This window comes from Nicotiana tomentosiformis, chromosome 7, assembly GCF_000390325.3.
Source record: "Nicotiana tomentosiformis chromosome 7, ASM39032v3, whole genome shotgun sequence".
NCBI lineage: Eukaryota > Viridiplantae > Streptophyta > Magnoliopsida > Solanales > Solanaceae > Nicotiana > Nicotiana tomentosiformis.
The window spans coordinates 67,869,139-67,882,341 of NC_090818.1; the positions used below are offsets into that span (position 1 = coordinate 67,869,139).

The 13,203-nt window shown below is 36.5% G+C and overlaps 2 protein-coding genes across 4 annotated transcripts; one reads left to right on the plus strand and one right to left on the minus strand.

The window, feature by feature from the left end:
* Positions 1–1,073: 1,073 nt before the first annotated feature.
* Positions 1,074–5,401, plus strand: LOC104085159 (uncharacterized). 2 transcript variants are annotated; one of them, XM_009589133.4, is made up of 6 exons: positions 1,074–1,289; positions 1,375–1,461; positions 3,101–3,326; positions 3,644–3,729; positions 4,383–4,490; positions 5,046–5,401. In XM_009589133.4, exons 1-6 carry the CDS (start codon positions 1,200–1,202, stop codon positions 5,205–5,207), a joined length of 759 nt encoding a protein of 252 aa, XP_009587428.1. In that variant the 5' UTR covers positions 1,074–1,199; the 3' UTR covers positions 5,208–5,401. The 2 variants fall into 2 exon arrangements, with proteins under 2 accessions (XP_009587428.1, XP_009587429.1); XM_009589134.4 differs by having other exon boundaries at positions 1,134–1,289; positions 1,375–1,436.
* Positions 5,402–5,764: 363 nt separating this feature from the next.
* LOC104085158 (auxilin-related protein 2-like) lies at positions 5,765–12,996 on the minus strand. 2 transcript variants are annotated; one of them, XM_009589132.4, is made up of 9 exons: positions 12,858–12,996; positions 11,978–12,661; positions 8,799–10,470; positions 8,539–8,677; positions 8,345–8,442; positions 8,156–8,221; positions 7,416–7,505; positions 6,751–6,927; positions 5,765–6,322 (listed from the first exon to the last, which is right to left on the minus strand). In XM_009589132.4, the coding sequence occupies exons 2-9, from the start codon at positions 12,577–12,579 to the stop codon at positions 6,284–6,286; spliced, it is 2,883 nt and encodes a 960-aa protein (XP_009587427.1). In that variant the 5' UTR covers positions 12,580–12,661; positions 12,858–12,996; the 3' UTR covers positions 5,765–6,283. The 2 variants fall into 2 exon arrangements, with proteins under 2 accessions (XP_009587427.1, XP_018622517.1); XM_018767001.3 differs by lacking the exon at positions 12,858–12,996 and having other exon boundaries at positions 11,978–12,720.
* Between the last annotated feature and the right edge of the window lie 207 nt (positions 12,997–13,203).

Below are 13,203 nucleotides of genomic sequence, written 5' to 3' on the forward strand. Positions count from 1 at the left end.
ACTTTATTTAAATATGATCGTATTTAGATTATATGTAAAATTCAAAAGGAAGAAAACTAATAATAATATTACAGTAGAAAAAATGTACAAAGATGAAAATACAGATAATATGAGGATATTTCAACTTTGAATTAATTTAGAAAATAAAATAAATTAAATAAATAATACGCAAAGATATTATTAATAAATTTAGAAAATTGAAGAATTGTGAACAATAAAATAAAATTAAGCTCCAAGAAAGTTGAAGTTTTAAATTATTTTAAAATAAAAAAATAAAAAATAAAAAATTGCCAATTCAAATTGGGGATTGATTTCTTCCTAATATGATAGTCTATATCTATAAAAAAAAAAACTACCAATTCAAACTGCAAATAAGTTTTTGATAAAGAAAATAATTTTAATTCAAATTTAAAGATAAAATATTATTTCGAATTTATAGATAGAAATATTTGAGTTGAGATAAAAGAACAGCTCATTTGCTTATAACAAATATTGCAAAAATAGCAATTATTAAGAATATCAGTAGATTTATGACAAAATAATAAACTCCTTATCTATTTATATATTTTTTTAAAATAAAATTATTATTGATTTAAATATGATAGTATTTCGATTATATATAAAATTTAAAATGAAGAAAACTAATTATAATATTACAGTAGAAAAAATATACAAAGATTATATTGATAAATTAAGTAAATAATACACAAAGATATTATCGATAAATTTAGAAAATTGAATAATTGTGAACAATAAAATAAAATTTTAAAAATAATGTTTTGAGAAGTAAGAAATATATGTTAAAAGGAGTAGTGGACAATGATATTAAATCAAGTAATGCGCTAATAAAAAAAATTCAATAGCCTAATAATACTAAATAATAAAAATTATAATAAAGAAAAAATAAGAAATAAAGTTATACGATGACTATATAATTAATTTTTCTTTAATTTCATATAGTTTAGTAAATGAAATATTGATTGAGAAGTAAGATTCTAGTTGAAATTTAACATGATATAATATATTAAAAATATTATAGTTTAAAATAATATATTCAACCGCTCATGGCGCTGGAGTTTGAGAATTAAGACAAACGCGCTAAGCGCTAGAATAGGCAGGGGAAGGCACCAAGTTCCCCCATCTGCTTTTACATATTTTCTCCAGGCCAGGGTCCAACAATTTACTTGATTTAGGAAAAAATGGCAGGAGACGATGAACAAAGACTCAAGATTCGCCCTTGTCTTAAATCTCAAAGTTCCTTCAATAATTATCCCAAATGGAAACACAAGGTTCCATTTTTACTTCTACAATACCCTTGTTTACATTTGGGGCAAATTGATGGATTCAATATTTTTTTCATAAACTGTTTTGTAGCTCAGAGAAAATTGTTACAGAAGGGTCCGAGAAGATCGAAGCCGCCTTCTTTGGAAATTAAGGTTCGCCAACGACCAACAACACAAGGTTTTTAGTAATTTCTCATATCCCAAAATATTTCATCTACTCTATGGGAACTGATTGTTACTGTTTCATTAGTGATGTTTCTCCTTTTTTTGGTTTGTAACCCATAGGCAGATCCAGTATTTGAAATTTATGGGTTCCAAAAGAATATTACAATAATAACAAGGGTTCACACTTAAATATTTATAGATATCTAGTGTATTTCTTAATATGTTTACAGAGTTTTGGGCAAAAGCTATTGAGTTAACTTGTAACCGAAACCGTAGATCTGCCCCTTTCTGTAACTGCTGTCTGTTGAAACCTTTCAAAAGAATTACCCGGAAACAATGGAGGGCAATCAAGTTCTCTTCATTTGTCAATAAAAGTTCCATACCTGTTATTTATTGAGTGGTGAATTCTGGCAATTGGCTAATAAGCCATTCGAAATGGGCCGAAGTTGATATGTTATCTGAATTGGCACCTCAATTCATTATAAGACTGGATCAATCACTGGCTAACGATTCGTAGATAGGGGGTTTCTATTGTTAGCACTAGTGTGATGTGTACCTTTTACCACAATTGCACTGTGGCTTAATCTCCCGGTACGTCTGGTTGAAAGAGTGGGTTTCCTTCTTTTGCGGAAGGATAAGATGGCATGATCTATTTTCTTTTTGCAAACCCTAATTTGTAATTCGACCTTATTCTATGCATTGATTAGTTAGAATGCAAGTTTTTCTGCCTCAAATGGATGATAAATCATGCCAATAACATTGCTTCCATATGTGTACGTATTCCATAAACATTTTGCAACTGGTCAACATTCTTTAGTTATATCATTCCTCATGTTTCCCTTTTTTTCTGCAAAGGTATGCTAAATTTCTAGCACAGATCTTTCTTTGTCAAAGCTTCCTGAAAAGTATTTAGATATCTTTACTTTCAAAAATTAAGAAAAGAGGCAAAAACCCAGCGAGGCATATTATGGCTGATCCCATGTCCATAGCAATGCCTGGAAAGTGGCTATGGAGGATTTTATAGAGTGTCAATCAATAGCAGAAATGCTATAACCTTGGTGTCAATGTCCCTTTGTTGTTGGCTCAGAAAAGTAAGTGAAACAGCACTTGAGTTTGTTGTATGTCACTTAACAACAACAAGTGATCTCTAGTTCTCTCAAGGTGATTTTCTTTGGTACTGATTGGTAAGGATCGGACGATAATTGTCTTTGAGGATACTGTTGTCTATCAGACAATAAATCTAGGTTGTAAATCTCATTGTGGTAAACCGACAAGTTTCTTCTCTGGAATGTCTATTGGTGTCAAGGGGTATCAGAAAACCTTATAAATGCTGGGGTAGACATTTTTTGGAGACAAGTCCTCACTAGGTCATTACGTCTGAAATATCTTTTATCCCTACTATTTTTGCTAGCTTTTTATGTATATCCAGTAGGATCCTAGACTAGACTCCTATACATCACATGTTTGTCATTTATCTGCTCTTCTTGTAAACTAGAGTTGGCTTTTAAAATTTTATACACTTCTAAAGCTTGGTGTTATTGTCAGTTTTCTGAATGTGGTCATCAGTTATACTCCAACTTGTCCCACTTTGTGTGTTTAACAGAAGGTAATTAGCTTGTTCCTTGAACTTATATTAGCCTATGTGGTTGCAGAATCTGATCAAGTCATCTCTAGAGGTCATAGTTTCTGATGAAATACAGAAATTTAAGAACTCATATCACAGTGCGAGTCTTGATAATTCAAAATTCTCCCCAGCACCTGATGATACTATATGGGAATATGATGGTCTTCATGAAGCTTATCAAGGTGATTGTGAGGAAATGTTGCTCGAAATGCAGAGGATTTTTTATGAAGATCTCAGGGTGGAAGAAACAAAAGGTAAAGGTCTTTCACACATCATCTGGAATTAGGTACTCTCCTAGTTGTGGGTTTAGAAAACTTCATAGTGTTCCGAGTAGAGATAATCTACTTTATATAAGCTCGGGAAAAAGAATCCAGGCGTTATTGAGGAGCTTAGACTCACTCATTTCGTCAAAGTTTGAAGGTGACAGAAAATCATGAACTGTCGTCTGCCATGTGGAACTAGTTTTTTGTTTCCTTTTTCAGTTTTATCCTTTTCATGGAGGAGGGATTCTTTTAGGAAGTACATATCGATTGACCTGTATTTTGAGTTAGATTGCTCTGGCTTTTTGCAGAACAAGGTTCTACTGGAACTTGGGAAGATGAAGAAGACGAGTATTTGGCTTGTGCAGTATTCGAGCACATGACCCTCAACGAGAAGGTTTGTGGCCCACTATAAAAGTCAAAACAAAAAAGTAACCTTACAAAGTGTCAGTTCAGATTAACCACAACAAATTATGATTTGCATTTCTCATCATTCCTTTCCTGTAAAATTGGTTAGAAACCCTATAACTCCCTATTTTCAGTAAGCGTGGATTTACAATTTTTAGCTTATTTGATACACGAGAATGCTATTCATAGTATGGCATTGTTGGTCAAACTATTGTATCAAGTTTTAATTTGACTCTCTTTTACCGCTGTATACTCCCCCCCCCACCCACCCCCAAAAAAAAAAAAAAAAAAGGATTGTAATCTTAAACGGTCCTGCCTCCATGGCAAAAGGTTTTGTCTAATAATGATACTAGAGCAAATGAGATGGCCAGTTGATTGTGCTGTAATGAATATATTAGGCAGGATCACTCCGAAAATTCTCAATGGTTAATGGAAGGAAAAGCTGTTACTGTTTCAGCTGTTAACATTTGTAGGTTCTTATTTGCTGACTCATACAAGGGTTGTGTTTTTGGGTTTTGCTGGTATATGTTTTAGTTTCACATTCATACATTCAGATGATTTCTTGTTTCACATGGTCTCTGTCAATTTGCTGACACTTCTGATAATAGGTGATTTTTTGAATTACCTTGATGTTTCCTATAGGGTGGCAAAGAGGTTTGGTGTCCCATCTGCAAGCAAGGGGAGTTGAAAGAGAACTGTCATCTTATCTATTGCACTCTTTGTGGACTTAGGCTCAACAGAGATGATGAGGTTAGTCTTTTTTTAATTTAAATGTCTTATGTACTTTTCAGTTTTTTAAAATTTTTCTATTATTTGATAAGTAATTCGAGACTTTTCTGAAGGTTTTTGATTTACAATAACTGCTGTCTTGTTTGCATCAAATTACACCCTTGTTTAGTTACTTTCTTGGGTTTTAAGTGAAAAATATTTCCCCACCACAGCCTTGCTCTTTCTTGTTTGTGGGAGGGTTTTATCTGCAAACCAGAATCTTTTGTATACCAGATTTGTAGCTGCTGCTATAACCTACTATTGTGAAGTGATTAAGTATGACATTCTGGGTATTGGTGCAGGGTTGAAAACTGGTAAATTTAGTTGTTGGAATATTTGTTTTTGTACTAAGGGAATGCTTTTCTCTCTTTGCATTTTGTATCACTTGAGTTTATTTGCTCCTAAGTTAACATTTGAGTCTTATGCATGTATATGTCTGCATTATAGGTTTAGTGAAGAGTAGGTAATTGTTTTATACTGGAACATACTTCAAAATGTTTTTTTAAAATATGTTATCTGATGGTCTTTTTTTTCCAGATCAATCTAGAGGTATTACGAAATAGATTGGCTGAAGCTCATTCAGACCATCTTGATAAAGGATGCAGGTTAAAGCCTAAATTTTGTGTTGAAACTAGATTTACTCTGAATGCACTGTACGTTACCTGTCAGGGATGTGGCATGTTTGAGGTTGTAATATAGGCAGTTTCTTCTTAAGCTATGTTCTCTTCCTTCTTGGTGTTCTTCCGTTGATTGTAATGGTTGATGTTTGGAAGGGATAAAGCCCGTAATTAAGGAGAGAATATGTATGTATATATATTGGAGAAAAGAATTACGGCGAAATAAAAATGGACCATTATTAAAAGCAGAAATGCTAAAGACAACCAGTTCAGTTATATCTGATGAACTTTGATGGTGTGACTATGGATTTAAATACAGTAGCTTCGATGATTTATAATGCAACAGCAACCTCCGGGATTGCAAGATTTTTCCTAATTTTTGCAAAAACACTCCAGTAAAATTTGGAACAAGTAATCTCCGTCTACTTTCAGCTATTTAAGCAATTAATTGATATATTTTGCTCCACAACAATAAAATTAAACTTTGACTACAAGAGATAGGGGTGAAACGCTTGGATCACGCCCTCCTCACCCTCAAGTGAAAGCTTTGAAGATAAGCTTTAATTTGAGCATCATATGTTATTGTTAGCACCCGCAATAGAAATCATATAAAGTCCCAAAGAGTGATGGAAAAGAGTATTTTCTGCACGTAAAACAAAATTTTCACATAAATGAATAGGAAATTACATAGGATTTTACATCTTGTGTGATACTCAACTCAACAATACTACAATGCTCCTCCCATGTTGCATATAGCTAACAACAATGACATCTCTTTAAGTACAAACAAATGCAAGCTTAACTGGAAAGAAACCAAAAAAGAATATTGAAGACAAATGATCACATGCAGAGAGACGGTGACCAAATGCAATATAGAAGCATAACATGATTGGAAACAATGCTATTCTACACCAACCAGTTACTTCAAGTGCCAGTTACCCACATGACTCTGGCATTGACATCAATTTACAGCAACACGGTAAGAATTTACTTTATCATCATGGCCAAAAAGACCATCTTTAGCAGTCCACCAAACGCCACATGCTGGGGAATGCTAGATATCAGAGGCATCGCAATGACGAGCTTGCTTTAGGAAAATTTACCCACCTCTTCAATTGAAAAGTCCAAAAGGGAGCTACAGCTACTCAAATGCAGCATCTAGAAGAGTTCCTCAGAATTGAATTTGTTCCATGCTTCCTGAAAAATATAACTTGAGAATAAGCTAAAGAGAGTTGTGCAGTCAGAAATAACAAAGGCAGAAAAAGGATATTACGATGATAATTTTGGCAAAAAGGCAATAACTCAAGCTAAGCAATTCAGGTAAAAGGATACAGAAATCCTGACCACTTAAAATCAACAGATTGGAGAAAAGAAGTGAGTAGTCGGGAACACATGGATGATAACGACCAGAAAAAATAGACTGCCAATAGGTCCACCAAGCCTACAGCAACAATGGAATGATAGACTCTTCATGCCTTAACAGAGGAGTCTATTTTCACATCTGCTTTACAATAATATCAAACCATGACAGTTGCTGGAAATCTATTACATGTCTCATCCAAAAAACAAAAAAGAGAATAATTTGTGGCACGTGAATCTAAGATGCATTGACCACTGTTAAGTACCTTAAGTAGGTCAAAAACCTTCTCGGCAATATATTTTTGTTGAAGGGTGGCACCTTTCTGCTGCACCTTATCAGGATGAATACACAGGGTTGCTTTTCTATATACTTTTTTGACAGAGGCGCCCGTAATCAAATCTGTCAAGGACACAGGCTGCCAACCACATTCAGGCCAAAGCACCTGATGAATAAAAACGAGAGAAAATTACATCATAAGGAGAAAAAAAAAAGTTTAAGTGACTTTGAACAGGATGATATTATTATTAAGTGAAGAAAGTTCAAACATTTGAGGAATAGGATAGTCAAGAACTAGATAACCTAATCAAAACTAGATAAAAAAGTTTATGATTTCCAAGAGATTTGAAATCATAGTCACTTTGGCTTATGAATTTCCATTTCAGAAACTGGTAGTTTCATTTTCCTTTTTCAACGACGGTGTTCAAAGTGGGAGGGCTGAGGGTAACTATCTCCAAGAAAATATGATTGACTAGCAACCAAACACGACAATAGACAGACTAAGTTGTTTGTATGTTTTCTTTTGGCTCCTAAAATTTCTATATCTATATTTTAGAAGAAACACCAGTATTCCTTCAGGTGGTAAGGGTTTTATTGGGAGGGGGGTTATTTTAAACAAAATATGGGCAAATTATGTATGGAAACCAAACGCACATATTGCAAAGTCGATAGAAGTGCACGCAGATTTCCCTCTTTTCCAGCAGCCCATCGCTTGATCTCAAAATCTAATGTTTCAGCAATTCTCTGCAACAATTAGTAAACCAATAAGATTAAAGAATAAACAGCAACAGTCAAAGAAGCAAAGGATGACGATACAAATAAAACTTAAAGAGGAACGAGGAAAAAGCAAGCTCATCTTTAGAATGCAAGTTCAACCAAGAAACCAACAACACTTGACTCATTTTATTCACTAAAAGGTGACATGTATAGAGGCAAGGAAACAAGGAGCAATATTAATTTTCCTTGCTTTAACTCGATTTATTCAGCACTTAAAACTACCGCTAAAAAAATCAGCACTTCGAACTAAGTACTGCTGTAGTCAATATATAACTATGGCTACCTCGATTTCGCATATTAACACAATCAATCAACTACAACTCAATCCGAATTAGTTGAGTTAGCTATATGACTTCTTTATGTTGATTCTTTCTCTATTCAGTCTCTTTCATTCCAAACTAAAAAATTATCTATTTAGGCAATATGTGAGTGCCTTTCATGCAGCAGCAACAAAACTCTCCAAATAGTGAGTTGCTGATCAAAAAGGCCGTGTTTACTAGGATTTTCAGTAATAGATTCAACATTGTATTGTGAATAGTAGCTTAGTTGTTTAGTCACCTTACACAGCAAATTTCTATTTATAGCTTTTGCTAGTTATTTGTCAAAACAGAACTTACATGTCTTTCTTCCTGATCCCTCAGCACTTGAAGGTCACGCTGATTCTTTTCAGCCAAAGCTTTAGCCTGAGCACATACATATCAACTATGAATAAATACATAAACAATGAGCACCAATAGACTACATGCTAAAAGCTGTAAAATATCCAACATGACTAGAAAGAAAATATTATTTGTCAGGATATATACCGCACGCTCCTGTGTACGATGATGGCGTTCAAGTCTGGCTCTTCTTCTTTCTTCAGTTTCCCCTTCAACATCTTGGAAATCTCCAGATGATGCAGAAGCTGGTGAAGTTCAATAGTAAACAATAAAGCCATGAGAAACAACTTAAAAACCAAATCAGATACATAATGTTCGCCCATGAAGACACGAGGAATTACCTCCAAAAATGGAAGAAAGATCATCCACGAAACTAGTAGTGGAAGATGCTTTCCTCATGTTGGAGGACGCTACACCAGACGATGATTTTGGCCCTTCAGATCCTGCCTTAGTCTGGAATTGCGAATCAAATACATTGTCCTAAAATTGGCAGCGAACGAAGTAAAGGTCAGCAAGAATGAACGTCAAAGGTTTATCGTTACTTAGTAAAAAAAATTAAACTAAAGAACAACAAAGAATGTTAATGATGTTCGCTACTCACTGGAGTACTCGTTCTCGTCTTTGGTGCACTGCTGGCTCTACCCATACTAAAAAAGGATTCAAGATCATTATCATTCCTTTGTTGGTTCATTCTTGCAGCAGCAGCTACCCTTTCTCGAGCCTCTACAGCTGCCCTTTCTCGAGCTTCTGCAGCTGCCCTTTCTACTGCTGCTCGTTCCGCCCGTCGTCGTGCCTCAGCCTCAGCCTTCACAGCAGAAGCTTTTTCACGCGCTTCTTTTTCCCTTGCTTCTGCAGCTGCCTTTTCAGCTCTTTCTTTAGCTTCTGCTGCAGCTCTTTCGCGAGCTTCTGCTTGTGCTCTCTGAACTGCAGCCCTTTCAGCCCGTCCTCGAGCTTCAGCAGCAGCCTTCTCCACAGCAGCTCTTTCTGCTTTTAAACGAGCTTCAGCAGCTGCTCTGTCACGTGCCCCAACTGCTGCTCTTTCCCGTGCTTCCCTAGTAGCCCTTTCTACCGCTTGCCTAGCCCTTTCTTTTTCAAGCTCCCTCGCTCTCTCCCTTTCTCTCTCAAGCTTCCTTTGTGCTCTTTCTTCCTCTTCCTTTTCCCGTTGTCGCCTCTCATTTTCTAGTCTCTCCTGGTTTTCTTGAAACTCTCGTTCCTGCACTTCATTTATTGCTTCTTCATCCCTTTCCAGATGTACATCTTCCTTACTCTTAGCAGATTTTGCATATTCCCTTTCTCGGACTTCCTTAGCATGTCTAAATTTGGCCTCGGCTCTATCCATAGCCTCCTTCATTGCAGCTGCTGAGGCAGCAGCTACAGAGTTTGCATTCATCTCTTCTCCAGAAAAAGCATCAGCATTTTCATCAGTGCTACTCCTGGGCCAACCCCTGGCAAAATCCTCAAGTTCATCCAACTGTGAGACTGGAGGGCTTTTAACTGCAGGACGGACAGGCTTAGGACTCTGAGAATACTGGTTGTGATTTGGGGAAGAGGAGTACCCATCACCCTTCCTTCTTGCATTTGAAGCAAAGAAACTTGCCTCTGATTTTGAACTGCGCCGTGGTATTGGAGGCGGTGGTCGAGATGGAGGTGGAGCACTTGTAGGTCGTGTAAAAAGAGGAATCTCTGATACAGTAAGCCATATATCATCAGAAGACTGCACTTGTTCCTCTGATCTTGGGGATGTATCTACTTGGAAGTTTGATTCATGAAGATCATTATCTGCATATGGAGGTGGAGCAGCTTCACTGAAAGATCTCAGAGGATCTTCTGAAGGCATGTCAAAAAGAGGAGACTCCTGATCCCCACGAACCTTTTTCTGTGAGTGGCTTTCAGAAGATCTAAATGACGATGTCCCAATATTTTCTCTAGAGGTAGAGGTATGTGCATCACTCCTTCCTGGTCCAGCCTTTGACGGGCTCCTGTCCTTACCTCCAGTCTTCTTCTCAGGGGAAAGTGGACGAACCGGCTTATTAAAACCATTAAGTGGATCTAGATCATCAAACACCCCTCCACTAACTGATGAAGCATCAGTTTTCGCAGTTCCAGATTTACCAAGCTTACCAATCTCCTCCAGTGGATCTGAAAACTCCCCGGGAGAAGAATTTGCTGGTACCGAGGTCGACTCTAAAACTACAAAAGGGTCATCAAACACACTAGAGCTTCTATTTGAATTTCCAGCAGGTTTGGAGGGTTGAGTTGACTCTGTAAATGACCTGCGGTAAAGCACAGCTTTAATCATACTAGAATCAAAATTAATGCAACAGAGGTAAAGCAATAAATTTCCTGCATTTGGAGTACATTTAATTTAATCTAATCAATGACTCTAATTAGCAAAATGATATGCAGAAAAGAAAATTGTCCCACATGCCAAATACAGTCTATTTATCGCGGCCAGTTTGGCAAATTCCCTTCTCAATCTTGTTTTCATCTGAACATACCACTTATAGTAAAAAATCTAATCGTCAGTTTCCAGTCAATTCTGGTAACATGAACAACAAAGAACTAAATGATAAATGAAGAAACTTCGTTTTAACAAGACATCCAAACTACTAAACAGGTTCAGTTGAACCGCTAATTGTCAAGGCTGACAGGACTTTAACACCTGTCACAAAAATTGCATCTTTTGCGCTTATCAGTTAGAGGTGACAGTTTCAACCAACTACTATTTTGCCAATCAGGAGCATACCAAGAGAAGACGGAAATTACTCCATGTATTAGCAACAAGGGTTATGGAGATTTCAAAAACTATACAAAGTGAGAATGACTCAAAAATTTATATGGACAACCAGTTCTTCATACAAAGGGAACAAGCTTATTACGTTAGCCCTCTAAAGCAGTATTTACACCCTTAAAAATAGTATGCATGTCAACCAGAGAAAGCAGATGATCTGATCATGTTCTCCATCTTACAGTACCCAAAAATTTTGACCCTTTTCTATGACTGCAGAGAAGTAAGAATGTTTGGAGTTCAACCCCAAAGCCCTCTCCAAACCCCAAAAACAAAGGGGCGATAAGTACATAAGATGCAGAACCGTTTTCGAACAGCCAATCATAATAAATAAGCAGTTTAAATGCACAATCATCATTCCATGATAATATTCCCTAGTACAAGTTTTTGTCAGTGAACTTCACCGTCAGAAGAAGATAATCTATGCACATTATTAGCTGCATCGTTTAAGCTAAGCAAACCCTTAAATACAGACAGCAAACCATTACCAGAAACAATTTCTCAGAAAGAGGCATGATTTATCCAGATGAACACAATGCTAGTACTATTTAATAGCTCTAGTAATTCAGCAATACATTTAATAACTCTCAGGAGTGTACTAAGTTCACCAACACACCAATCGATAAAGAAGGTCATACAGCTTTCAAATTCTATGATATCCAGCAATAGTTCCCCACACGAGCTAAATAATCAAATCCTGAATCACTGATCTCCAGTCCAAGTAAGATTTCATAAGAGGTGCTTGCAAATGCTTTTCTTGTTCGTGCAACAAAATAATAGGAAGTCAATGAAATTCTGTTTTTGTTAATGACCTATAAACTCCACTGTTTCAGCTTCACAACTCGGAGATAGTGGGTCAGCCTTCTCCACTTAAAGGCAAGGCTTAGTTCCACAGCCAGGTCACATTTGTTATTTATGTCTCATTGCACCAAAAATAGCTGAAATTAAACAATTGGATAGGGAAGGAGCTCCAAAAAGATATGACAAAGTACCTGCTACTGGTGGCAGGACTGCCACTCCCAAAGCCAGCTAGTAAATCATCGAACTCTGTGGAACCACTGCTCTTGCCACTCTTCGGTTCAGCCACCTTCTCATTCCTCCCCAAATTCCCCAACAGATCATCAAAATGACTCTTATGATCAGTCCTCTGAGGCGGCGGAATCATTGTAGCAAAAACATCGTCTTCAAATCTCGCCGTGGATGAAGACACCGATTTACTCTTTACTCCCGGTAATCCATCAAATATGTCCTCGTCGTATACTGGCTTGTCATAAACAGGCAACGATGATGTTTTCATGTTGTCATCGTTGTTATTGTTATTGCTCTTCGATTCATTCCCCGACTTGAAAATTGAATCGTAATTGAAGTCGTTCATCGACGCCGACTTATTGCTATTGCCAGTAGTATTTGTGTACTTAGGAGGCCCGCCAAAGACATCGTTAAATAACGTACCATCAGGATCATCAAACAATGGTGAAGAGGTCGTTGATCGAACGGAGGAGGAACGTCGATCTCCGGCGTCGGATCTCATCGGTGCCGATTTTCCTGCTGGTCGGAACCCGAAGTCTCGAGCTAACACATCGAGCTCATCCATTGGAAATATTCAAGTCGCAGCAGATCTGGCAGAAATTTTACAATATTGCCCTTAGAAACAGGGCAATTGTCGCTGTATAGATCTGTAAATTGGAAGCAACAGCAAGAGCAATATGGTCAATTAACTTGCAGATGATTAGCTGTGAATGAATGAAGGACATGAATAATAATCTGAATATATAAATGCATATATATTTTAAAAGCTACATATACGTATACAATATGTATGTATATGTAAAAAATTAGGAGATAGAGATAGATTAGAGAGAGAAAGTGAACATTGAATTAGGGTTTGAAGGGAAGGAGTGAGTATCGGCGGTGACTGGTTCTATTCTTCCTCCGACCTCCGTCGTGTGGTTTGCTTTTTCCCTGTCTCTCGTCTCTTTCAATTTTCTCTTTCTTTTATTTCATTTTTTCTTTTGAATTAATTGGGTTCTTTTTTGTGGAAAGAGCCTTCTTCTTTCATAAAATTTCTACTCTGCCCCAAATATTTTTAGGTTATGAAGAGAAAATCTTTAACTTTTTTACTTTTTCTCTGATTTGTTCATCTATGTTGACTTTCAAAGTAAGTTGCCTTCAATTGAAAGAAAAAACACTTGTTTTACAGTTAAGAGTATTTTTTAAA

What these genes read in the sequence shown, in the direction of transcription:
- LOC104085158 (XM_009589132.4), bottom strand. Translation starts at nt 12,579, where the DNA reads ATGGATGAGCTCGATGTGTTAGCTCGAGACTTCGGGTTCCGACCAGCA. An exon ending in TCTTTCTTCCATTTTTGGAG is followed by an intron (nt 8,443 to 8,538) that starts GTAATTCCTCGT and finishes GAACTTCACCAG; the next exon opens with CTTCTGCATCATCTGGAGAT. An exon ending in AGGTTTTTGACCTACTTAAG is followed by an intron (nt 6,323 to 6,750) that starts GTACTTAACAGT and finishes TATATTTTTCAG; the next exon opens with GAAGCATGGAACAAATTCAA.
- LOC104085159 (XM_009589133.4), top strand. Translation starts at nt 1,200, where the DNA reads ATGGCAGGAGACGATGAACAAAGACTCAAGATTCGCCCTTGTCTTAAA. An exon ending in ATCCCAAATGGAAACACAAG is followed by an intron (nt 1,290 to 1,374) that starts GTTCCATTTTTA and finishes ACTGTTTTGTAG; the next exon opens with CTCAGAGAAAATTGTTACAG. An exon ending in ACATGACCCTCAACGAGAAG is followed by an intron (nt 3,730 to 4,382) that starts GTTTGTGGCCCA and finishes TGTTTCCTATAG; the next exon opens with GGTGGCAAAGAGGTTTGGTG.